Source organism: Lepidochelys kempii, chromosome 1, assembly GCF_965140265.1.
Source record: "Lepidochelys kempii isolate rLepKem1 chromosome 1, rLepKem1.hap2, whole genome shotgun sequence".
Classification (NCBI taxonomy): domain Eukaryota; kingdom Metazoa; phylum Chordata; order Testudines; family Cheloniidae; genus Lepidochelys; species Lepidochelys kempii.
This window is the reverse complement of record NC_133256.1, coordinates 228,547,478-228,573,485: the sequence shown is the minus strand read 5'-3', so window position 1 is coordinate 228,573,485 and position 26,008 is coordinate 228,547,478. Positions and strand designations below refer to the sequence as shown.

General features: G+C 40.3%; 1 protein-coding gene across 12 annotated transcripts in view; it reads right to left on the bottom strand.

The window, feature by feature from the left end:
• The window catches only part of SCUBE1 (signal peptide, CUB domain and EGF like domain containing 1), a 297,457-nt gene that overhangs the window by 76,068 nt on the left and 195,381 nt on the right, over positions 1-26,008 (bottom strand). For all 12 annotated transcript variants that reach the window (XM_073316746.1, XM_073316756.1, XM_073316792.1 and 9 more), the window contains one exon: positions 3,878-4,000. In XM_073316746.1, coding sequence (XP_073172847.1) covers positions 3,878-4,000 — 123 coding nt within the window. The remainder of the gene's footprint in view (positions 1-3,877; positions 4,001-26,008) is intronic.

Below are 26,008 nucleotides of genomic sequence, written 5' to 3'. Positions count from 1 at the left end.
CCACTTCTGCCTGCAGCCCTGCCCCTATTCCACTCCTGCCTGTGGCCCTGTCCACAACCCCACCCCTTTCCACTCCTTTCCTGGGGCCTGCCCCTGTTCCACACAGTGTCCCCCCCAGCCCACCCCACCACTGCAGCTTGCTCGTCTTGCTCCTTTCTGCCACCCCCCTCCACACTTCGGCTCCAAGACTGGAGAAGTTCTGTCCCCATGCCGCGGCGGGGCCGCAGTGGGGAGTGAGAGCTCCACCAGTTGCAGGGTTGGAGCAGGGGTCCGGGTGCTGGGGCTTCCCTCCCCCGTGCTTCTGCGGGGGACCAGGGTTGGGGCGCTGGGGCTTCTCCCGCACTACTTGCCTGGTGCTTCTGCCGGTGTGGGGGGGGTCAGGAGTGGGGGCATCCCCTGCAGCCCCATGGCTTTTGCCGGGGACAGGGTCGGGGGCTGCTGGGGGGGAGGGAGGCTTTCCCAATCTGTGGTTTTGGGTGGAATCAGGAGCCACTGGGGAGGGGGCAGGTTTGGGGGCTTCCCCTGACCTGTCCGCCCAGCAGCTGGGGCTCTGGGCTTCCGTCACCTGGTGGTGGATTTTTTTACAGGGCCCCCCAGTTGACCAGGGATCCTGGGCACGGGCCCTATTGGCCCAATGGCTAATCCACCACTGCTTCTACAGGTACTTCTCTGTAACTAAGAAACTAATACTCATGGACACAATTAGAGCCTGATTCTGTAGCCCTTAATATGGCAAAATTCCCATTCATTTCAATGAGCATTTTGTCTAAGGATTGCAGGATCACTACCTTAATCTGCAGATGAGCCTCTATAATAACCTTCCAAATTAAGGAGCTATCTAAACCAGATGCATTTAGAACAGGACTAAAACCAAAAAAGATACATTGATTCTGAGTAAAACATAGTGCAACAACCATTCCCTTCATGACTGATTCCCAAATCAACTCTTCAAATATACTAATTCATAACTGAAATTATTCTTTCTTTATAAAATGAGATCTTCAGATGGAAGGCAACATTGGACGCAAAATAAAAGTCACAACAATAATCATAATAACCATTAAGTATAGGAAAAATGAATTTAAAAATTGTAAACAACATGAACAACAACATGCTCTTCCATAAATAGAAATTAAAGCTTCGTGATTCACACCGTGGAAGGGCCAAAGCACCCAAAAGAAGCTTCCATGACAGTCACAACAACACTTTTAAGGTTAGCCTTTCCCAGCAATTACCAGAAAAACCAGAAAGATTTATAATGCAACTGTCACCAACCTCAGATCACTTTTTTCTCCAGTGCCTACCATTTAAAGCTATAACCATTTCCACTGACTACATTTTCTCCACAGAGTACAAAACAAAATACAGGTGATTCACACTTCAGTGATTCCTTGATCTCTATTAGCTTCCCTTCATTCATCATCAGCAGTCATACTGATTGCATGAGTTCACCAATTATCTTTTGAAGCACCAGACAGGAGCTAAATAATCACAAATCACTCTCTTCCTCGAAGCAAGCATCATGCTGTTTTGTTGTAATCTGTCTTTAGGGCCTAAATATCTCAGGCATCAAACAGGAAAAAACTTGCTTCTCTCCCATTTCATAATATGATGAATCAAAACTTCTGGGATTGGAGCAACTTCTCTGTCCCAGGAATCCTTTGGACTTGTAGTGATGTACCTGTTACACCAATAGATTAGGAGCAAATTGACATGTCCAGTCAAAGCACTGCCCAGAGGATACAAAGTGCCCCCCACCCCACTTCACCTCAGACCACTGGGAATGAAAAATGTTCATATTTTCAGGCCAGCACTCTGTCTGATCACATGACAGGGAGAAGAATGGTTCAGATATCACTTTTGGAAGGATAGCCAAAACTTGTGTCTTTACACTTTTTAAATTGATTTTAAAATATATTAAGTTTTGGCAAATTACACACAGATCAGCTGTAATATCTAGTACTAATCAATTCTTCTTAGTAACAGTAGATATATTTTTATTTTGTCAAAGTCTAATATCAATTATGCAAACTAAGAGGCTAAAACTAATCCTAATCAATTTAATATTTTTTATTAATTTAAATGTTTAACAGCACTTTAATCACATATATCAGATCAAAAGGGATGTGGATTGAAAAAGCTGTGAGCAAATAAAAGGAGGATTTTAAAATGGGGGAAAAAACCATCACCCCCTTAAATATAGTTTTGTTAATAGCATCCAAAATATAAATGTTCACTATCAACGCCCTCTTTCAGAAACCCAGGCACATGGATAAACCAAACGCAGGTGAACAAGTTCTGACTGTTGAAGTGATGCCTTCGTTTTCCTGTCAGCACCCAAAATATCTCATCATTATTTGTAGGAACATTTAAAACTCCATTTAATAAATCTTTGAATCGTGACCATCAGCTTTATACAAATAAATCCAGTCCTTCTCTTCCTTTGTGCCAGAGCCTGCATAGCAGAAATATGAGGCTTGATTTCTCTCTCAAGTTTTACACTGGTGTAATTACATTGGCTTCAGTGGAGTGACATTCTCTTTAAACCAGGTGAGAGAAGATCCAGACTAATGGGTTTCAAGTATTACTATGAATTACTGTTTTCTATCATGGCTGTTAAATCTATTGCTTTCACCCTAATTGTGTGATGAAGAGAGTCTTCCTTTTAAAAAACTGTTGTCCCTATTTTTAGTGTCTCATTCCACACCTGCCAAACTGTCCTTGTCTGACACAATCCTGCAGTGCTATTCCTGTCTGGTCATGTGGCACAAACTGTGCCAGTCTGTGCTTTGCCCAGCACTAGTCAACTTTGCTGTGACTCCCCTGTGTCTAACCACACAGTTAGGGTGAGGTAGGCTTTCCAGACAGTGGCAGAACCAATGAGATGCAATGGAAAGTCTTTTGAAATTGCTTGTGTATCCTTAAAAACAGTTCTCCCTTCCTTTTGTTGATGAGTAATGGGGAAGTATCAGAAACCCCAAAATAATAATACTGTTTAGTACTATGTATATCCCATTACACATTCCAAACACTATGCAAACATTCACTTAGTAATAGAGATGGGCATCTCCTGAAAAACAATTTCCATGAATATTTCCTTACATTTTTAAATTGCCCTCCCTCTGGCCATGTACATTCACCTTTTCTGTTATCTCCTGGGAACATGTTAGCAGTCAAGTTTCATTTGCACAAATGTTTGCAGAAATTGAATTGTAATGCATGAGTTTGTTGGAAATGGGTATGTGCTCAACTAGTCGAGGAAAAGAAACAATACCATGTGACTCATCTGACCAATGACAATGCATGCAGCAAATAATCAATATAACATATATGAAGTGTATTTTAAATTCTCACAATATCACTGTGAAGTATGTAAGTAAGTCTCATAATCCCCCGTCTGTAAAATCAGGATAAAGACAGAGGCCAGATTCTTATTTCAGTTCCAATACTATAAACCCATTGGCCTACTCTGGATTTAACCCAGTGTAACTGAGATAAATACCAGTCCCAGAAAGGTTATAGGAGTTGCCAAGTGGCACACAGCAAATTAGTGGAGAACTTGGATTAGAACTCAGGGTTCCCTAACCTGTGCTTATTCCACTACACCACACTGATGCTTAGGCTTCTCTTAGACTTACTGCAATTGCATGCCATTCCTATTAGTAGAGACGTTAAAACCTAGACTGGACATAGCATTAGAAATGACACTGTAAAAAAACTCTTGTATCAGCCCCTAGAGAATAGTCACCTAATACGTCTTCGCTGGCTTAAAGTTCTACGATTTGTGATTACAATCTGCAATAGAAATGATTTAAAAACAAACAGATTCATTCAAATTAAAGATTAACTTTATAAAAACAGAATAAAAGAATATTACCTTGGCAGGTTCGTTCATCTGTTAGTAGTTTATAGCCCTTCTGGCAGCTGCATTCAAAGCTACCAACAGTGTTTCGGCAGAAATGGTCACAGCCACCATTGTTTACCAAGCACTCATCAATGTCTGTGAGGAACGGATGGGAAAAGATTAGTTTACTTTCTAGAATAATGATAGGAATATGGGAGCTTGTGCAGTTCCCAACTATACAGCTGTCTGATTAGAAATAATATGTATGCAGTGTTGTTGTAGCTGTGTGAGTCCCAGGAGATTAGAGATACAAGGTGGGTGAGATAATATCTTTTATTGGACCAACTTCTGTTGGTGAGAGAGAGACAAGCTTTTGAGTTATGCACACCTGAAGAAGTGCTCTGTGTAAGTGCCAGATCTTGTCTCTCTCACCAGCAGAAGTTGGTCCAATAAAAGATATTACCTCACCCACCTTGTCTTTCGAAATAATATCACCAAAACATTCCCTCTTCCCACTCTTATTGGCTCTCTAACAGAGGTGAAGGATTGAATGGTCTTGAGACTGAACTACTTCTGTCTCATAGAGGTGGTACCTTTAGATCAATCTGGCTGAGGTACTTTGGTGGAAATAGGCAGGGAAGCATACGCGTCCGCTGCTCAGACATACCTGCTCCTGTGGTTACACAGAAGACTTCAGTCTCCATAGCTGTCGGTTTAGAACCTTTATTAGGAACTAAATTCGCATGAAAAATTTAAAAAATGATTAAAAAATATGGGAGAGACAGGATGAGTGAAGTAATATCTTGTACTGGACAAACCTCCGTTGGTGGAAGGGACAAGTTTTCAGGTTTACACAGAGTTCTTACACAGAGTTGGTCCAATAAAAGGTATTACCTAACCCACCTTGTATCTCTAATATTCTGGGACCAACACATCTACAAGAACACTTAAGAAAATATGTGATTTTTGTCTCTGGTGTAAATACAGGGTCCACTGAATACCATTAGTCCCTATGTCTACCTTTCCTAATTCACTGTTAATGCAGGGCAGACTTTGAATTAGTGCATGTTGTTGTTTGTCGCATGCTTATGTATGCAATATTCCCATTAACTCCATTTGGGAGTCATGTGCATATATGAAGTGCAGGATCAAGTGTGTGTCACTTAAAATAATTACCAAAGTGTTGTGAAGGGCTCTGTCAGAACAGATCTGCTTCCTTTGTCAAGCTGGAAGCTCCACTTCCCTGCCCCAACTTTTCTAAGAAAAGTTTTCTCCCTTCTCCATCCTGTTAAGCCTTGCATAACAGAACCATCATACTTCCCTGAACCTCCATTGCAATATTTGCCATGTTAGCTGTCCTCTCCCAGATTAAGGACTGTGGGTTCACAACTCATTTGAAAACAGCTAATTGTTAAAGAGAACCAAAGAGCAAACTATATATGCCTTTCTTTGAGATTTTATACAACAGGACAGGAGAGGTAATGTTACACACACACACAGTGCAGTATATTCTTCTGTGAAGGAAACAAGACCTGACATGATCTTGGAGAGTGATTTTCCCAGTGATCCAGGAAGCCTCTTACCAGCAAAACTTGGAAACTTTTAGGAATATCAATTGGCCATTTAAAAAACAAATCCTGCTAAGAGCAAGTCTAGGTGTTAAAAGAATGATCACATCGAAATGGAAATCTGCCAAAGATATGAATAGGGCTGTTGAGTGACCTGGTGCAGTTAAAAATAATTACTTTGATATATAGGGGAGAGAGGAAGATTTTGAGGTGATTATTTTTTTAAGAAATGCTTGATTAAATTATTATTAATACATGTAATAAGCAAACAAGTAAATAAATCTTTAAAAAAGACATGTAATTACTGTGAGAATGTAGGGTGGTATTTGTAAGTAGTTATGCCTGCTACTGTGTAATATTTCTGGATATATAGAGCAACAAAATATGACAGCAGAAGAATAACTGAGTTAGAACTTAAACCTGGATCATGTACAGTATAATATAACTTTTAATCAGTGAGAGCCAGATTCTCTCACTCTTTCTCTTAGTAGTACCTTCCTCCAGGTGTAGTCCCACTGGAGACAACAGAGTGAGCTACTATTCAGAGTGAGTAAGGGAGGCAGATGCTTGAACTGCATTTGCAGTTAGAAGAGTTTTCTCATTTGATACTTATATGACAAGTACAAAGGAGGAAGACGTGATCCAGTGGGTTGATACTAAAAACTCTGGGCGTAAGGGTGAGCTTTACTGTGGGCTTGATTCTGAAACGCCATTATTAATGTGGAGTAGTACCTTACATTGCAAGTTGCCCTATTGATTTTAATGGGACTATTCACAGAATGAGATACTACTCAATGGGAATAATGGCAGAATCAATCCTTATGTGATTTTTGGAAGGCTAGTTGAATTCTTTATGCATTGGCAACACACTGATAAAACTGAGTTAAGAGAAGAAACCTTACTTGCATGTTACATGCAAGCTGATCTTTCCAGGTTGAATCAGTGTAAAAAACAACTGGAGTGAGTTCTTTGGCTATACATTTTCAAACTGAGTCCCTGTAGTCAGGTGTCTAAAACAGTAGCTTTAGGCTTCCAAATCTGAAAATGTTGGCCTTTAGCAAAGAGAAACCCTGGACTGAACTTCAGAATATCATGGCCCTAAAGACTGGAGACAGATCCCATTTGATGTCAAATTGTGGCTAAAACAGTCCCATCTTAATAATAACAATAACAATACATCACAAGTCCTACTGATTTATTTCCTCTGCAAGTGCTTGCAGTCTTATTAACAATTCTTTCCAATCCCATTCTGCACAGTTGGGATTGCTTTACAGATCTCGTGATGGAAGACCATCACTGTTCAAGACCAGGTGATCCCAATCATCAAGCTTTCCTAGGGTATATATAACTACAGATTATAAAAATCTCCAAGCCAAGTTAAAAATCTTAGCCAAAAAGGAATTCCTGATTATATGTTAACTATAACACGTCATGTTCTGTACACATAGTAGTTACCCATCATGAAGAAGGTATCTCTTACTCATGGTAAACACACTGATATCTGAGCTGCTACATTGCCCTATACTCTGAGCACATGTACTCTGAATAGGAAATCACTGCTGAGTCTCAGACAACATGGTGGGGTAACTGTGGAGGAGGACTGACTTGTTAATGATGACCATTGTATTTCACCGTGTTTGAAACCAAATTCTAGTAGCATTTAGCTTTTCTTTCAGGGTCTGTGAAGATGATATGGGATCTAACTAAAACTTTCCTGAACTCAGAGAGTCAGATCTTAAGCTGGTGTAATCTGTGTAGCTCCATTGAAAATACAGCTTTTCAAATTTATACCAGCAGAGAATCTGGACCAGGATTTGGGTGAAACAGAGAGAGTCCAAAGAAAGAGAACCTCTCCCTTACCCCCCACATGACTTTGATACTTTTTAAGCCTTTTAGTTGAAATACTGACTGTGGGGGTGAGTTTTTGTGCGGCCTTTCGAAACCAGGACCTTTAAAACACAATGGAGGTCAAAACTGTTAACTGCAAAAACATTCTAAAAAACATAAATAGTGCCATGTCTCTGCTTTCACTGTATTTCTTTCCATGGGCATAACGAGATTGACAAGGCATGTAAAAATTATTTCACTCTATGGAGGGCAGCGCATTCTGCATTTCATTTGAAAGTGAACAGTATCCAACCATATCATGTCTGACTGGTTCATATAAATTGCACCAAGCCTATATCCCCACTATTTTTCTTTCCACAGCAATAAATAACTCTTGTTATGAGGCATGTGAAAATAACAAATGGTCCCGCTTGTGTGAAAGGGTGAGGGCCTCATTTATCTTTAAACCGATTGGTGCCCAACCTCAGTGTGTCCAAGTAGCTGATGTGAATTGCACCACGTCTCCAAAAAATGTCTATTCTTCACTGTATCTTCTATATTCACATAAATCATGGAAAGAAAAAATAATACCTCGTGGAAATTGATCACTAAATGCCCGGCATTTAGGAAAATTCCTGCACTCATTACTCAGTCAAACATCCCAGTGAAGTTAATGGAGCTTTGTCTGAATGAGGACTATCAAACTGCCTTTGATTTTTGCGTGTACCATTTTCAGGTGGTAACAGAGATTACATTCAAGAGGTTTCAGTTCTCTCTCTTTTTCTCTATCCACAGCTTTCTGTTCTGCAGTATCCCAAGGAATGTGAAAATGCAGAAATGGTACACTCTTCCACGGGGGTGGGTACTTAAAGTGCCTTGAAAACTGAAGTGTTTGAAGATTGCTTTGCTCAGACAACCTGCCATTCATTTCAAATATGCAGACTAAGGTGTGTGATGGGTTTAAAATGTATTAATAATGAAACCCTGAAGGCTCTTTTTTTATTGCAGTAAGTCAGCGTCATTAAGTGATTCTTTACTCATCCATGTGATTGACACACCGCAAACGCTGAATTATAGACACTGAGGAACATGCAGCAAGGTAGAAATGGAAAACACACTACAGATAAAAACCACTAGGGCATTAGAATTTACTAGTCAAAGGAATATCAGGTCATATTTATTATTTTGTGGAAGGAGGGGTATAGGCAACAACTTCTGCACTCAAGCTTCTAAATTAAGTCCCATTAGCTCCCGAAGTGTCTCATTTTTTTCCTCTCAATGATTTTTATAAAATTAAAATAAAATAAGATTTTAAAATGTGGTTAATACAAAGGTAGGAAAATCATCTTGAATGATATCATTACCCTTTAGGAGAAATAAATAACTATTAGATTTAGATATAGGCATAGATCAAAACACCTGCATCCAAACAAACCAAACCATTCGAGGATTTTGGACCCAGAAGCAAATTTTACAGGCTACCCCCTATTTCTGTCCTTGGGAACAAACCAAATCCCTGTTTCTTCTGAACACCCCTAAGGTGGGGAAAATTCAGGATTCAGACTCTGCAGCTCAGGCCCATCTCAAACTACATTTTAAAGTTGCAGCTCAAATCCTGCAATTCTTCTGCTAGTGCAGAGCCTACACCCTTTCGGTGCCCCCTCCCGAAGTCAATTAATGAAGGTTCAAGAGTCTGCATATGCGATCCAGGATCAGGGTCTTAATCTTTTGCGAATAGCCCACAATTTTGGTGAATGAATCCAAGTACATTTTTTTAAATGCTCCTTTTCTGTAAACACTTTATAAAGCTCCATCTATTCTCTATAACCCTTACAAACTAATTTTAGATGAACGGAGTGGGGAGAGGAAATACGATTCTGCAATGTAGAATTGCTTTATACATAGGATTGTCCTCAATTGTCTTAGGAACTTAAACTGGGAGTCGGGTGGAAGGGACAGTTTTAAAAAAAGGAACAGAAAACACAAATGTCTTGTGATAAGTTGCATGGCTTCAAATTGACCAGAGGGAACTGTCAGTCATTTATTGTTTTTCTTTTCATGTTTTGTGAAGATGAATGGAGATGACTGGTGCTGTGCCACTAAGATCTGCTCAGCATAATTCATGTAGGTTTGCAAATGTTTGGAAGGTCCTGGTTTGGATCAGATTTGTGTGTGAGTGTGTGCGTGTGTGTGTTTACACTACCAAAAATTTGCCTTGCTATATGCAGAATAAATTGAAAAGTACAGGTTTTTTGGATATCATAGAATTTAAAACTTTACATAAGCTGGTTAAAGGACACTGAAAAGGCAATCAATGTGCAATCACCACTTCTCTCTTAGACAGATACCTGACAACAATTTACAAAGCAAGCTTGTATGCTGGAAGTGAGACTCTTCATTTCAATGGCTGGACAAATATTTGAACTGCATGTGTCTGTCTAACCCTTTACAGTTTTAAAATGCTGTCACACCCAGAAAACAATGTACTCCAAGACCAAGCTCAACTGGTTACAAAAGCTTCACACCCCATGTTACATTGATTAATGACAGATTATCAGGACTAATAAGGCCAATATTAGAATATCCATGATGGGACAGGAGAGGCAGAGAGACAGAAGGGGAAGTGACAGGAGGTACTGATACTCAGTCAGAGGGGGAGGGAACCAATCAGCTTCAGGCTGGAAAGGAGGGTTGCAGGGGTTCCTATTGGATTCTGGGTCCATTTCAGCCCCTCATAAGACTCATAGACTTTAAGGTCAGAAGGGACCATTGTGATCATCTAGTGTGACCTCTTGCACATTGCAGGCCACAGAACCTCGCCCTCTCCTGAAATAGACCCCTAACCTTTGGCTGAGTTACTAAAGTCCTCAAATCATGGTTTAAAGACTTCAAGTTACAGAGGATTCACCATTTACACTAGCTCCCTGCTCCTACACCCTGCAGCATCTGCTCCAGCCCCTCTGGGTCCTGCTCTTGCCTCCCCTCCTCCCTGGGCCCTGCAACATCCACTCTCTCACCCCCTCAGCCCCATGGTATGCATGAGTTTATATGGAGGTGGAGCCCCCACAATATTTCCATTGCAGGGGTGTTACCTCACACTTTCACTGCCCCTGTCCTGGACAATTACATCTAATTTGTCCAGGGAGTGGACTAGCTTACTCATTCTTCCTAACAGTTTCTCTTTTTCCCCATGTCACTGTCATACCATCTCTGTGTGTCAGGCCACATCTACGCTGTAGTGACATAGCTCTGATGCTATAGTTATATGCTGCAGCAATCCCATAGTGTAGATGCAGACTATAGCCATGGAAGGGGTTTTTCCGTCACTGTAGGGACTCCCCCTCCCTGAGTGACGGTAGCTAGGTCAACAGAGCATTCTTCCATTGATCTAGCTGCAGCTATACCATGGCCATGGCAGTTAGGGATGTGGAGTTTTTTATACCCCTCAGTGCTGTAGCTATGTCGACCTAAGTTTTAAGTATAGACCAGACCTTGCTCTCCTGCCTTTAAAAGTTGCCAGTCATTTGAAAATCTTGTTACTACAATTGCCATTGCTGATGTAGATATTAGTCTTCCATACTTCCCAACATCTGAAGAGGCTAAAACAGGACAGGTCCTGCCCCCGTGGGGGGATGAGAGGCTTGTGGGGAGTAGGGGGGTTGGGTGCTGCCCCTGGTGGTGGAGGCAGGTCGTGAAGGGGTAAAGTGCTGCCCCTGGATGGAGGGAAGACCATGGGAGGGGAGTTCCAGAGTGATTCCATCCACACTCACCCTGGAGTGGCAGCTCATGTGGCACCTGTCCCATAGGGTTGGCTGGGCTTGGCTCCCCACTCCAGGTGTTGCGGCCTGGCTCTGGTGCATGGAATTGCCGTGCTGCTCAGGTTTGGCCTGGCTCCCCTGACAGGATGGAAGGGTTTGTGGGTTAACACAAGACAGTCCTGCGAAACATGGGACTGTTGGGAGCTCTGGTCTGCTGATGTGTTCTCTCCTGAGTTGCTCCCACTGAGTGATGATAATGCTTAGCTCTGATATAGCATTTTTCATCAGTAGGCCTCCAAGTGCTTTAGAAAAGAGGCCAATAGCATTATCCCATTTTACAGATTGGGAAACTGAGGCACAGAGAAGTGACGTGATTTGCCCAAGGTCACCCAGCAGACTTGGAAATAGAACCCAGGGCTCCAATCCCATGCACTATCCACTAGGCCACACTGCTTAGGCAGTACATCTGTCACTGGGGCGGAAGGCACAGCTGTGTATTGCACACTTATGTAAAATATACACCAATAAATAAAAATGCATGCAAAATATGACCAGAGTGGCCAATAGTCACGGTATTAAAATTATATGGCAAATAATAGAACTATGCTTAATATATGTATCATCTGACAATATATCTGAAATATATTTAACACATAGGAATTAATGTAAACATATCAACAGCACTGTTCATATTCCATGGGCTATTTTAAATATCAGGAAAAGTGGCTAGTTCTGTAATATTTCAAATAGTGTATGTCCAGTACATTTTATTAGCTCTATAGGGCCAATTTCTGTCCTCAGCCCCAGTGTTGAAACCCTACTGGCTTCGATGGAGTTGCAATGGAATCTAAGTCTGAATTTAGGCTATGCTATTCCTGAAAAACCGCAGGACAGTTGTGGTCTAGGGGATTGCATAGAGTCAGGAGTTATAGTCCCAGTTTTGCTACTGACTTCTACTAAGAATTCGGGTAAGTCACTCAACATCTCACTACCTGAATTACCCCATCTGTAAAATGGAATAATAATATTTGCCTCTTTAAGCTCAAGAGAGACACAGTGGTATATAAGCAGAAAATATTGTATTTTTCCATATGGGTTTCATATGAATTTTACTGATATAATAACCAACGTTTTCCTCTTTCCCACCTCAGTCTTTATGCAATCTCATTACAAGGAATAATCCTTTAGCAAAACTGATTTTTTCCCCTTATTTATCAAAGAATATTACTTTTGAGTCCTCCTCATTTGAAAGTTGATATTGCGCAGTTTAATTTGGATGCAACTTTCTTCATTTCCTATCCCAAAATACTAGTTGATTAGGGCGGTTGCATGCTGTTCAGCAGCTGCTGTGTTTTACCTTGAGATGGCTGCATTTTGGAGGTGGGTTAAGATCTATACGAGCATATTCTGCCTTCAGATACATGCATGCAAGTTCCACTGCTGCACAGGTGAATGTAAATTCAGAATATAGCTCATGGCCTGTAAATTGCTTTACATCTCTCAGGAGGAAATAATACTTGAACGCTTATATAGTGCCTCACCCATCTGATGATAACAAAGGTCAGCATGCTACAAACTTCAATGAATTAAAACTACATAACATTCCTGTGAGCTGGGTAAGTATTGTTATGATAATTTTTACAGATGGGAAAACCAAGATGGGAAGATGATGATGAGTGACTTGCCTAGCATCACACATGGAGTAAAAAACATCCAGAAAAAGAAATAGTCAAGCACATAACCCAGCTTCCTTGATTCCCTTAATGTCCTTCCTTTAACCACATCACTATCTTTTCCCTCCCAAGGAGCTAATTAAGTATAATATATGATAATCATTAGCCACCAAGTAGTAACTTAAAGTTTTTAATTTAATTAGTTTTGTGGGTTTGGTTGTTCAGTAAGGCATTTTCTTAATTACCAAAATTAAAACTAGACCTGTCAGACAAGGATGGACCAAATAAAAGTTAAATCCCTCTCTCCTTGAAAACATGGTGCCCACAAAGCACAGAGTGTTGTGCAAATGTTCTCAGAGCACGGAAAGGTTGAGGCAGGTTTCAACAAATTTCTCTCATGTCACTTTCTCTCTTTTCTTCTGGAAATCTTTGCAATTTCCAGAAGAAACCTGTCTTCAAATACAGATGGTAATCTGTCACACATGGATTTAAGTGTCAGCTCTTTACCTTCAGGACATATCCATTCTGACATTATCCACCAATCAATCAATAAAAAAGCCTGCCAGGCTGCCAAGAGATCAATCACCTTGTAAAACAAACATTATGTACTATTATTTTCTTATTACAGTTAAATTCGATTTATAGAGCACAAAAAGCATCGGAAGTGGAAAACTTAGACATTGTCAACATAGTTAAGGCCCTGAATTCTAATTTTTTGAATGGAGGGATTTACTAAGCCTAATATAAAAAGACAGGATTTTCATTATAAAATTTCATTGAAAACAGTTTATTTTTCTAATAACTTAAAAACATGTCAGTGCAGTGCTGTCAACTCAAATAACCACACTGTTTTTGAGACCTGACAACCACAAAGTGAAATGGACTGGAAAGAGAGTGAAATTAACCTAGAGAGGTTTAATGTCCAACTTGGACACAGTGAGTGAAATGCAAACAACAAACGGTATAAATATTGGAAAGTTCTAAATGTCTAAAATCTAAATGTTACTGATAACACTTGGAGAGGATAACACTTGATAACATAAGAGAGGAGGGATGGGCCAGTGGTTAGGTACTAGTTCCCTCTCTGTAAAATGCGGCTAATTGCACTTCCCTACATTATAGTGGTGTTAGGATGGGTACATTAAAGACTGGGAGGTGCTCTGATGGAATAGTAAGTAGAGAGGTAGACTTGTATGTCAATCTTAAAAACATGGGGCTAATATTGCTAAGCTTACTATTTACTTCTCTGAGGTACTCACATGGCCCCCAATACCATATTATCTCAGTACCCCAGTCTTTAATGTATTTGCATTTCACAGATGGGGAACTGAAGCAGAGAGAAACTAAGTGACTTGTCTGAGGTCACACAGGCAGTCTGTAGCAGAGGAGGGAATTGAATCTGGTTCTAAATTACAGGTTTCAGAGTAACAGCTGTGTTAATCTGTATTCGCAAAAAGAAAAGGAGTACTTGTGGCACCTTAGAGACTAACCAATTTATTTGAGCATAAGCTTTCATGAGCTACTGCTCACTTCATCGGATGCTGTAGCTCACGAAAGCTTATGCTCAAATAAATTGGTTAGTCTCTAAGGTGCCACAAGTACTCCTTTGGTTCTAAATTAGTGTCCTAACCACTGGCCCATTCTTTCTCTCATCTCTAATAAGCAGGATGGCTCACGGTATGCACTAAGCACCATGCATGGTTATAGGATCAGACCCTCAGTTTTTACTAAGGGCAAACTTGAGCAAAACTCCCACTTAAGTCGATGAGAGTTTTGCCTGGGTCAGAACTTAGTGAAAACAAATGGCAGATTTTGCAATTTGCTGCCCCTCCACAGGTCCCAGTGAAATTAATGGACCTCTGTCCAGGTGCACCACAGAGCCTGCATGCATTGAATAGCAGAACTGAGGTCTGAGGAAGCACCTCAGGGTTTAGCCCATTATTTTTTATCTTGACAGAGTTTCTTTAATTTGGGCTATTTTCACTTTTTCTTGAACTGCGATCTGCTGAAGAACACTGTATATTTATTTTGAACAAATGTAGTTACAGAGCTCTGTCTGGAAAGGGTGCTATGATTTTTGTTTGGTTTCATTACATAAGTTTAAAACTAAAACTGAAGCTTTTCTGAAAAATAAAAAATACTTTGCACCATACTGCAGTTCTAGGGCCAAAATCTGCACTGACCTGCACCCCCTAGCAATCCCACTGCAACATCCCCTTTACTATGATCATACTGACAATTGGGGCTGCAGTTTGTTTCCTGGCTACTCCTGTTGAACAGGAACAGTAAAAAGCAGAAAACAACTCTTCACCTGTTCAAATCACTCAGAGATTATAATGAATCACAATCAATCAATCAATAAATCGATCAGGAAACAATTTCCCCCAAAGACGTTTCATAGCTCTTAGTTTAACCTTCAAGGTCCCAACCCTGTTTCTACTGAAGCCAGTTACTTCAGTGGGAGCAGGATCCAGCCACATATAAAAAGTAGCTGTTTTTATGGCAATAAAATAGAAGAATAAAAAAATTATTTTTCAGTCTTGAATATCATTGACTCTGAATAGCTTGCTGCCTTAACCAACCCCCAAACTGCAGAATTGTGGTTGTTGACCCTCAGGGCATTTTATATTGTTGGAGGAATGTGAAGTCTTTTTAACAACTAAAAGGCAAAATATGACTCTCTCAAGCAGTAATTTAAAGGATCTAGTATTTTTAAATGAGACGAACGCAAAGACAAATAACAACCTCAAGCTTCCTTGGAAGCGGAATATTGCCAGTTCATGACAACCAAAAATGTAATAGATATGCTTGCTGTGTGATATGACTGAATAGTTGAAAGTAGGGTGACTAGATAGAAAGTGTGAAAAATCAGGACAGGGAATGGGGAGTAATAGATGCCTATATAAGAAAAAGCCCCAAATATTGGGACTGTCCCTCTAAAATTGGGACATCTGGTCACCCTAGTTGAAAGTTACAAATTAGATGACATCTGATCTGATATTCCATTGTTCCATTGTTTATTGGAAGGTAATTTGGCACACTACATTTGTCTTTTATAGATGGCTCTATACCAGACAAATGGATGGAACATCTTCAATTAAAAAATAAAGGTCTCACCATCAAAAACAAAAGGAAGGGGCAATAGAATCCATACAAGCGTCCAGAAACTAGATCAGTTGACAGGGTCAGTGTTAAGCTTTTGGGATCCCTAGTGAGTTTATGCTCCCAGGTAGTCCATTAGAGATTTTGCCAATATCAGCACTGTCAACAAACTACTTTTCAACCCCGTCCGTCCTTGCCCCTCCCATCCACTCTGCTCTCAAGTTCTGCACTTGGCCTATCTTTTCAGCTAATGAACATTTCCCTTTGTTTTCTGAATCCTGCCAGTTTATCACGTCGCCTCTGCTTGTTGAGCTTCCCACTTATGACAAACATCCACTTCAACCGCAGCTGAAAACAATATCACCCACAATTTCATCTCCCTCTTAGAAAGTTTGGGCCAAATTCTGCTCTTGGTTACGCCAATGCAACACCACTTTCAGCAGAATTCGGCCCAGCCTGTTCCTGTCCAAATGCAAGTCCAAATCCCTTGATCTGATAATCAGGATATCCCCCTGCAATTTAGCTACTTAGTTGCCTGCTCAGATTCAAGGACTATTCCCTATAAATTTAATCTCCACCTCAGTAACCTGGCACCTTGTCCATATTTCTTCTTTTGCTAATATTAACTTGAACATTTTTTACCCCTGACTTCTGTGGACTCCTTTTTATCCCAGACTCTTTTCTACTTTCTACGACTGAAACTACCATATAACTCCATTCTTCCCACATCTCACATCCGACTTGCCCATTTAGAAACTTTCTCAGTTTTTCTGTCCCTCTAGAATCCTCACTACAATGGATGAACTTGTGCTCTCAGAGCAAAAGACAAAATGATGGTGCACCAAAATCTTGTCTGTCATACAGTCTGTAAATGCTATGTAGCCATCTGTAATGCTTCCCTTCTATCTGCAAAACCCGGTATTGATTATTTTGTAATCTACAAAAGCACTGGTAATCATTGTTCATTCTTTCAACTCTATCAGATTCTTTCAACCAATTCCTTCTCTGTTCTTCCCATCACGCAGTGCAGAGAGGTTGCCATATTGGTCTACACCAAAAAGTGCGTCCATGTATGATGGCATCATGGCAGTCAACAACATTACATTTACTACCATTGACTCTCCTCAAATCCCCAAATTTCCAACATCTTTGCCTCACCATGTCTGACCTTACTAACATTATCTGCTTCTCAAAGAAAATCAAACAAACCTCCTTGCACCCTTACCATCTCACCTCACCATGTCTCAAACTCTTTTGTCAGCCTGTCTCTATCAGACTTTACAGTGTGGTCATCACACCACTCCCCAAGAAACCCACCTTTGACCCCCATCAGCACCTACCACCCCACATTCATTTTCCCTTTCTCCTCAAAATACGGGAGAAAAACATTCTCTTATTCTCTCCCAACCAGAGCATTCTTGATTCATTCAGATTGGTCTTCCAACCTCACAGGTGTCTTCAGGGTGGTTAGTGACTCCCAGGTGATCATAGCTCCCTCGCATAACATTATCCACAAAATCCAAACAGCGTTTGACACTACTGACCCCACCATTCTCCTCAGTTGTCCTGCAGATGTCACTAGCTCTCTCCTCACTTGGTTATAGTTCTAATTGCTTTTTGCCTCTAGAGGTCACTATGCCTTGGATGGTAAGGCCCAGATTGTTAAACATAGAAGCCTAAAGTTAGGTTTCTAGTCCATATTTAACTCTTACATAAGTGACCTGATTTTCTAGATCTACTTTTGAAAATTTTGGCCTCAACCACTTGGCCCCCAACACTTCGCTCTGGTCTCAGCTCTGTACACTTCTCTAGATACCTCTTCCCACTTGGGCAACTAATAACTTGAACTTAACTACCACTTTTATACCAGAGTGACTCAATTTCTCATCTCCTTCACATCCTTAACTAACCCTGCCCTTCCCTTTGTCTTATACATGTAGTCTGGCTTTGTACCAAGACAAATACTTGGCAACTAAAATAATTTCAGCTGTATCTCCAGCTTATCAACAGCCTCCTTCAACCCAGACCTTCCTTTCCGATCCATAGACTTGGAGTACCCTTTGTAAGCAAGTGTTCCTTTGTATCTCACATTACTACACTCAGAACCCACATATGCTAATATCTCAACACACTTCTGAATCCCTCATATAAGTATTTGTCATGTAGCACCTTGAGTATTACAAGTCTGTCTTCTATGTCTTGAACAAAAATCACTTAACTTGTTTTTCCAGAACCTCATCCCTATACTCAATCGCCCTAAAAGACTTTCTTTCTCACCCTAAAAGACTTTTGTTTCCAATTCAGAGTTGTTCTCCTCATTCTCAAAGTCCTTCATGGCTATACCCAACCGATTTCCATTGTCTTAGAGTCTTATTTTACCCTTTTTCTGCCACTGCTTTGCCAGTTCTGATCACCAAGAACTCCTCTATTCTCTTCTGTCCTATTTTGGGGGTGGATCCTTGGTGGCAGCTGTAGAATCTATCCACAGAGTTTGCCAACTTCGTTTATCCTTCTTACTCAACTTAAAAATGCAACTCATTCTCTACATCATCTCTTCTACTTCTGACTACAAAGCTGTCACTGGATTCCTCAGAGTGGCATGCTGCTCTCCAACTCCTTTAGTTACTTAACAGCACTGAAAATGGGCAGGAAGGATCTTTCATTGCAGAACAGGTTTCTAAGGAAAATATATTGCTAAAATTTTATAGTCTAGCCGTTATTAAATATATTGGTTGCCAATCCTGATACTTTATATGATACTTTATAAGTATGCTCTCTTTTTCTCCTTCTGTAAGTGCTGTGCCAGTCATTCAAGTAGGCACCTTTTCATTACTGTCCCTTTTCAAATTAGTCTCTTGTTAATTCATTTATTCAAACTCTGGTTTCTTTATGCTTCTGCACTCTGGATCCTTTTGAAGAATGAATTAGTGCTCTTCTAATGTGAATTTATAAAGCAAACCCATTCCTCTTTACACCCTCTGTTCCGTTGCATACAGTTCATGAGGTAAAACTGAATTTAAGATGGTGTTTTGCCATTAAAAGGAAAGAAGGTTTTGAGCCACAAAGTTTATATCCGGATTTCAAGCCCTCTCCACTCCCCCAAAATAGAAAGTTGTTCAAATCTAGGTTTTGGTTCAGCCACAAAATAGCTGTTACAAGATGAATCCAGGCTCTTTAATACAGTTCCTTGTCAAACACGGACAGGTCCAAGGTCTTTATGGTTTTGATTCTTGAATATAATAGTATAGATGTCAGTTGGCTCTCTTGTCAATTTTACAATGGGTTTTTTTTTCTAGTGTTTATATAGTTTACTATTCCATTTGCTTTATTTATTCATTGCTTTTGTATTTTTAAAACTTAGAAATGCAGTGGAACTAAATGAAAGTAAATTCGAGTGCTCTTTAAATTTGATCTCTTTCTCATTATCTTTAGGCACACAAACACACGGGGCTAGATTGTAGTTTGCACACAGCCTTGTGTAGGAGGGGTGATGGAACTGGAGCTGCTCTGTAATAATTTATGAAGACCTTATGTTGACCTGGCTATTAGAACATCTACCGTATGAAAATATTGGTTTAGTTTAATGGGGAAGTGGGGGCTGTAAGGAAAACAACATTCTCCCCCAAGTCTTTACCAAAGATTGGCTTATCTTGAGTCGTTAAGAGACAATGTCCAAACTCTTATATTTGAAGATTCTACCTCCTGAATCCAGCCTTTTGTCCACAGAGGAGTGTAATAGGAAAGTGACAAGTTCTTACAAACTTTCGTAACTATGACATGAGACATGTACCGCTTGTTGTACCTATATTACTGACCTCTTTCCCCTCTTGTATCATCCTGAGTGCTTCTTTCCTGGTCATCTCATTTCAGTTTCTTATTTCATTTACTGCTTATGTTCGTTTCCTCCTGTGTGATATTTTGCTCTTCTATCTCTACCTACTAATATTATCTCTTTTACATATCTCTCGTTACATATTGCATTAACTTCTCTCTGCCTTCCACGTTATTCCAGACCAATGTGCTTGGCTAATATAATGATGGGCAGAGAATAAGACTAAACAGAACAGAAAAGAAACCTCTTCAGAGCCATCCCCTGCTACTTCCTCATTTTATCTCATTTCAAAATAATTATTTGAAAATCAGTGTGAAAGATGCTTGGCTGCTCTTTCTGGGGAGTGAAGTGTCTTATTTATCCATACATCAGGTATATCAAAAACACAAATCCTGCCCTGCCCCACCCCTAGATCAGAGGATAGTTTGCTCTCCATGTCTAATCAGGCTTGCATTCTTGATCAAGGCTGCCAAGGAGGGTGTAAAAGTGGTTACCACTATAGATGACAGGTTTGTGATACAGACACTTGTTTGCTAGGAACTGGACTACTATCAATTCATTTCACAATGATCACCAAACAGCCATCAGGAATGACTTAGGCCCTGATCCTGCAACAGTTACAAACTTGAAGCTTGTGCGTAGTCCTAATTATGTCTATGGAACTACGCATGTGAGTAAGTTTAGCAAATAAAAAAATGTTTGCAGAATTGAGGCTTTGAAGGTGAATGCCAAGATTTTCAAAAGCGACTAGGGAGTCTGAGTGCTTGAATTTTTGGGTGCTCAGTTTGAGATTCTTCAAAAGGCTCCTGATTTTCAGACGGTGCTGAGAACCTGCCTTATGAAAAGCCTTTAAGCTCTCTTAAGTTGGGTACCCAAAAATGGAGGCACCACAAATCATCAGCCAATTTTGAAAACCTTGGTCAAAGTACTCTATAGACGCAGGCCAATTTCTCCATTCAGAGTCCCTGAAACAAGTAGCACACTTTATATGCAGACAATCCTGGAGGGGCTATGTAATGGTTCTAAATGCAAAATTGACCACACCATTCACCATTATACATTAGATCAGGCTACGACAAAGGCTCAGTTTCCCCTATTCTACTCCAAAAATCAAGTTATTGGTACAGTGCGATATATAAGCAGAATTTTTCATAATTTGGTGGTATTTAATAGGATGTACATCATTCTATTCTCACTGAAATGCTGTGGCAATAGAGGAAGGGTATAGTTCAGTATTAGCAGTATGAATAGAACAGTAAGACTTTTATTAGCTGCATTAAGTATTTCATTATTAAAAGATATGCCAAGCAGGTAACTGACTGTCTCAGGAAATATAATTATCAAGGGAAGCCAAGAGAAATGAAGAAAGGCAGAAAGTCACAAATTTGCAGTTGTGTCAGTTCTACCTAGCATTTGCTGCTAAACACATCATCTCTGTGCTTAGTCCTAATGTTCAGGCAGCTATTCATTATGCCTTTCAATTAATTTGAGGTCAGAATATTCCAAAAGACCTTTCCTTCAAATTGCATTACTAGCAAAGCCATTAGGGCTTCACCTCTTTCAGCTATGCCCTTTCACTGTTCCCGAGATCCCTCTTTAAATATCTTGGACCCACCACTGCTTGTAAGTCTGTGATTGACATTTAATAGCACCATGGTACTGCAACTAAAATGGAAGAGGTGATCACCAGCTGTTTCTTTATTTCATTTGTGTTTACTCTTTCAAGCCATTTACTTTTATATGATTTCCCTTTGGGGAGTCCACCTTGAGAGCGCTGATGGCAGAAATCCTTTTTGTTCACTATATATGGTGAGTTTGTAGGACAGAGAAAGCTACATTCTTTGCCTAAATTGACATCTTAGTAAGTGTCTGACAGTCTGATCCAACTTGCTACTTCTATTCAAAGGTCAATGGAAAAAAAGACTCTTTTTGTACCTGCCAAGACCTGAATTCAGAATTCTGTATCCCCCATACAATACTAACACCACGTAACACAGAGCAGTGAGCAGCATTCCTTGCACGACTTTGGGTGTTACTGATATCATTAACTGTTATAGGAGATTCACAGAAATAACTCTCTGAACTCAAGTCTTACCAAGTAAGAAAGAGCCAAACCCTGTCAGGAGAAGTTTTGCCTGAGTAAGGATTTTAGGATGGGGTCCCCAATGAGGAGATCATTTCAACTCATGTTTTAAAATGCACTGATCTGGTGACTTTGTATATGTGTTTCAAAGGCATTTAGCTGCCTAAATATCTTTAAAAATCTGGCCCTATTTGCCACTTACGTCCCATTTAATACACCACGATGCACACTTTAGTGATGCATAATTTTAAGCAGGATCTGTGGATGGGAGTGTATTTTACTCTCTGTGAAATTATACTGGCATGGAGGGTCTTGGAAAACTAATTTAAAAGTTGGATGCTAGGGTAGTCAGGGAACAAGGACCTTAATTCAGCATGGGCAGGTACTTCTGTTGGAAGACCTTGGATGTTCATCTAATCAGGGAATAGAAACAATTTATCTAACCAATCGCATCCAAACCAATACAATTTATACAACCAATATCAGCACTCAAACAAGCAAATATCTGAAGTGCCAAATTAACAATTACACAGTAATCGAGGTCACTGGGAAACAGCAGTTACAACTATTTCTGCTGGCCTTTCCAAGAAAGGAGAGACTGTCTCAAAGTTTCAAATGATTTGATCCGGATTCTCAAGATGTCATTCTAGTATCTTTAGCCAGTTTGATCCAATATAGAGAAAAATATATTTAATAATTTTGACTAATTAATAAACTTGAGGAAATCACAGCTGCTCACAGATATTCTGTGGCCAGACTAAGAAGCCAAACTGGCCAGAGAAAATATTCACTGTGAATTATTCACTTAGTTCTAGTAAGGTCTGAATGAAACAGAGGACGGACTTCAAAATTTGGACTGTACCCTGGTACCAACTTGGTGTCAATTATTATTTTAGATTTATTTATTTTCAGAAAGGATTTCAGTTCAACTTTAAGCAAGACATGACAGCTTTTGCTTAATTTAATCTCAGAAGTACTTTTTGTTGTTTATTCTGTAACAAAAGAAACGCTGCCCTCACAGAAACAATTCAACTCTAAAAATTTAATTCATTTTCACATATTTGCAACCAAAATGATTTCAAGTGCATTATATTATGGCAAGAGGCTTCAATGAAATCCTAACCCCCTCTTTGGGCCTTATCCATAGCCTAACTAAGTCAATGCAAAGACCCCCATTTACTTCAATAGGCTTTGGATCGTGACCTTACACCCTGGATTGAAATCTTTTAATCGGTTTGTATATTCCCCTAGTTTACTTTTAGTTTTGTCACAGAGTCAGCAGGTTACAAAGTAGAGTTGGAGGGCAAAGAGAACAGTTTTCAAACACATCTCCTGCTGATGCTCCCACTGCAGCACATTCAAGTATTTAAACACATTAGTGCCACATTTCTCTGCTGCATCTGAATGCAAAAAGATGGGGGCCTATTTCAAGGAAGTAGAGAGCACATTACATTGCTGGGTAACCATGACAATGAGACAGCAGGATCAAGAAATGTTTGCATAAACAGCATCCAGTCACATAACCCCTGCATAACACCCCTCTAGTTAAACAATATGCCAGAAGGTTAAGAAGGGCTCTTCCTTAGCACATTATAATAAATAAAATGCCCCATCTTTAGTGAGAGACTTGTGGAGGTATTTTATGTCTTTTAAATAAGCATCCACGAAATCACCTGCATCCTGCAAGAATCTATTTGTGAATAGGAATTAATGGTGGCAGATCATCAGCAGGTGTAAACTTGTCATAGCTCCATTGAAGTCAATGACAATTTTTACCAGCGGAGAATCTGCCCTCTGACGATCAGTCTGTCTATGAATTCAAGGTAGCAGGAAATCATTTACACGCTGTAATAAATGTAATTACTATTAGAAAGTAGCTATGGAATGTCGTACAGTTACTTGGCACTTTACAGAACATAGATGGGACATGGCCTGTGCTCCAAAACCCTTACAATCTATTTCTCTTAAGCAAGTTTAAAAAGCTTTTTTCCCTGCCATGTTAGTCCAACAGCTCACAGTGCAGCAGTCTCTGGGTCATACTGTGTGTTTAAGGCATTGGTCTGTTTAGGGGGCAGTGAGGACTTGCACTAATCCAGCGGGAATTTCAGAGCGCACAATTCCTTTGTTAATTTTCTGGTGCCCAGCTGGAGCATACCAGTTGTCCATGCTATAGGACTGTACAGACTGCTTCATCCCTCATAGTGTCCAACCAGTGCAGAGTGGGCCTGTGGCCCTTCCCCTTCTTCCAATTTATGTTCCCAGGGGCACACACGGGGGAAGACTCTGTAATCCACCAAATGCAGTGACAGCAGTTGCTCCTGGCCCTTCTTCAGTGTATGAGTTAGTCAGAAAACCTCCTTCCCACCTTTTCTCCCTCCATCCACTCTGTACCTGCCCAAATACAATTAAGCCCTATATTTTCCCCACTGAGATGGTGGGACCTTACAAATCAATCTATTTTGACTTTTCTCTCCCTGCTCCCCAACAGCTTCTAGTAAATGTGTCTCCTGTTTTGTCAGCTATACATGTTATACATAATGTGATTAAAATGCTAAACATTTATTATTTATAATCTCTTTATATATGTCACTTGGGGAAGATCTGTGGAATGGGCATCCAGTGGGGGAAAGGCTCTCAGAAGCCAACAAATTGTAGAGCCAGGGACCAATTGGCTGTCAATACCTACCACATGGGGGGCCAATAGCCAAGGTGAAAAGAGGTGGCAAGTACTAGGGTACAAGAAGAGTAGCCACTGCATCACTTGATTCCCAGACCATCCTTTCTGCAGCCTCTGCTTTTGAATTTGGTAAGTTACCATGTTAAGCATTATAGGATGTGGTCTGGGATGTTCACAGCATAATGGCCAATGAGATGCCACCAAGCACCCTGCATATAAGGCAGAACCAGCACCAAGCTGGGCCCTGGGTGACCCGATCAAAGTAGAAGGGGGACTGTGCATCACCAAAGCCCAGGAGAAACTGCTAACATGGTGAAATGGCACTAGTGGGGATATTGAGGGTATGGAGATTTCTCAGTCTGACAGGGATTCTGCACTAAGCTGGGGAGGATACATGAGGTTTTTGTCTTTGATACCTGTGGTATAAGCAACATAGCTCTTGATTGAGTAGTTTTGTTTTTTCCTCTCCAAATGTCAAAGCCTGTTCCCATTTTACTCAATAGCAAAACTTCTTTTGATTTCAATGGGAACAGGATTTGGCCCCAAGAGATCAGAGAATGTGATTTTGATCAATTGCTGATCTGTCCAGAGACAGTTCTCGTGCACGTTCTGCCAGGCTGATTTTGATTGACCCTCCTGTATGTCATGCTGAGGAAAATAATAAAACAATTTGGGCTGAAGTTCTATCAAGATACACATGGCACACCCAGTTCTATGCCTCTTTTCCATCAAACCCAGATGGCGCAGCATCTTTGCTTTCCTAGTGCCTGGCAGAGAGCAATACTTAGGCCTTGTCTACACTGCCACTTTACAGGGCTGTAAATGATGTATGTCTGAAAGTTTCAGCACTGTACACACATCATTTTTAAGGTGGGAAGGAACCATTAGATTACACAGTCTGACCTCAGAAATTAACAATAATAAATAAGAAGAATTGCACTGGCTTTAAATAAGATACCAGTATTCTGAAGTTTCAAAAAACTTGTGCTTTAACAGGAAATCTGTTAAAGGACTATCTAGAGATGAACCAAATTTGGCTACTTCCTAACTAGTGATGAGTGAACCTCAAAGAGTTCACAGTTTGGGTGAATACTCCAAAGTTCAGATGCTTCTCTGAAGCCCACTCAAACTTATCCAAACGTCTTTAATCTCAGCAACTATGTTCTGTCAGACTGTATAACTACCATTAGAGATGCAAAAGCAGGCTGAAAATCTCATGAGAACATGCCTTCTTGTGCGATTTCCGGCACTGCTTCTTCTGGCTTAAGGCTGGAAATAGCACATGAAAATGCTCACTCCTGGGACTCTCATGCTCCAAACCCAGATGCACTCGCTCTCTTGGTCTCTCATACATTTTCCAAACATTTCAGAACCTTAAAGACGAATTCACATTTAGGGCTGGCTGGAAAACATGAATTTTGTTTAATGAAAAATTTTGGAGTGTCAAAATTTGTTTTTTTTCTTCATTGGTACAAAAATGATACCTTTTTAAAAGTCTCACAACAAAACAAAAACAAACCCATGAGAGAAACAGCTATAGACTAGACTAGCCAATGGCCTAGTAGTTAGGACACTCACCTGGGATGTGGCAGAACCCAGGTTCAAGTCCCTGCTCTCAATCAGGCAGAGCTCCAAACTACTAGG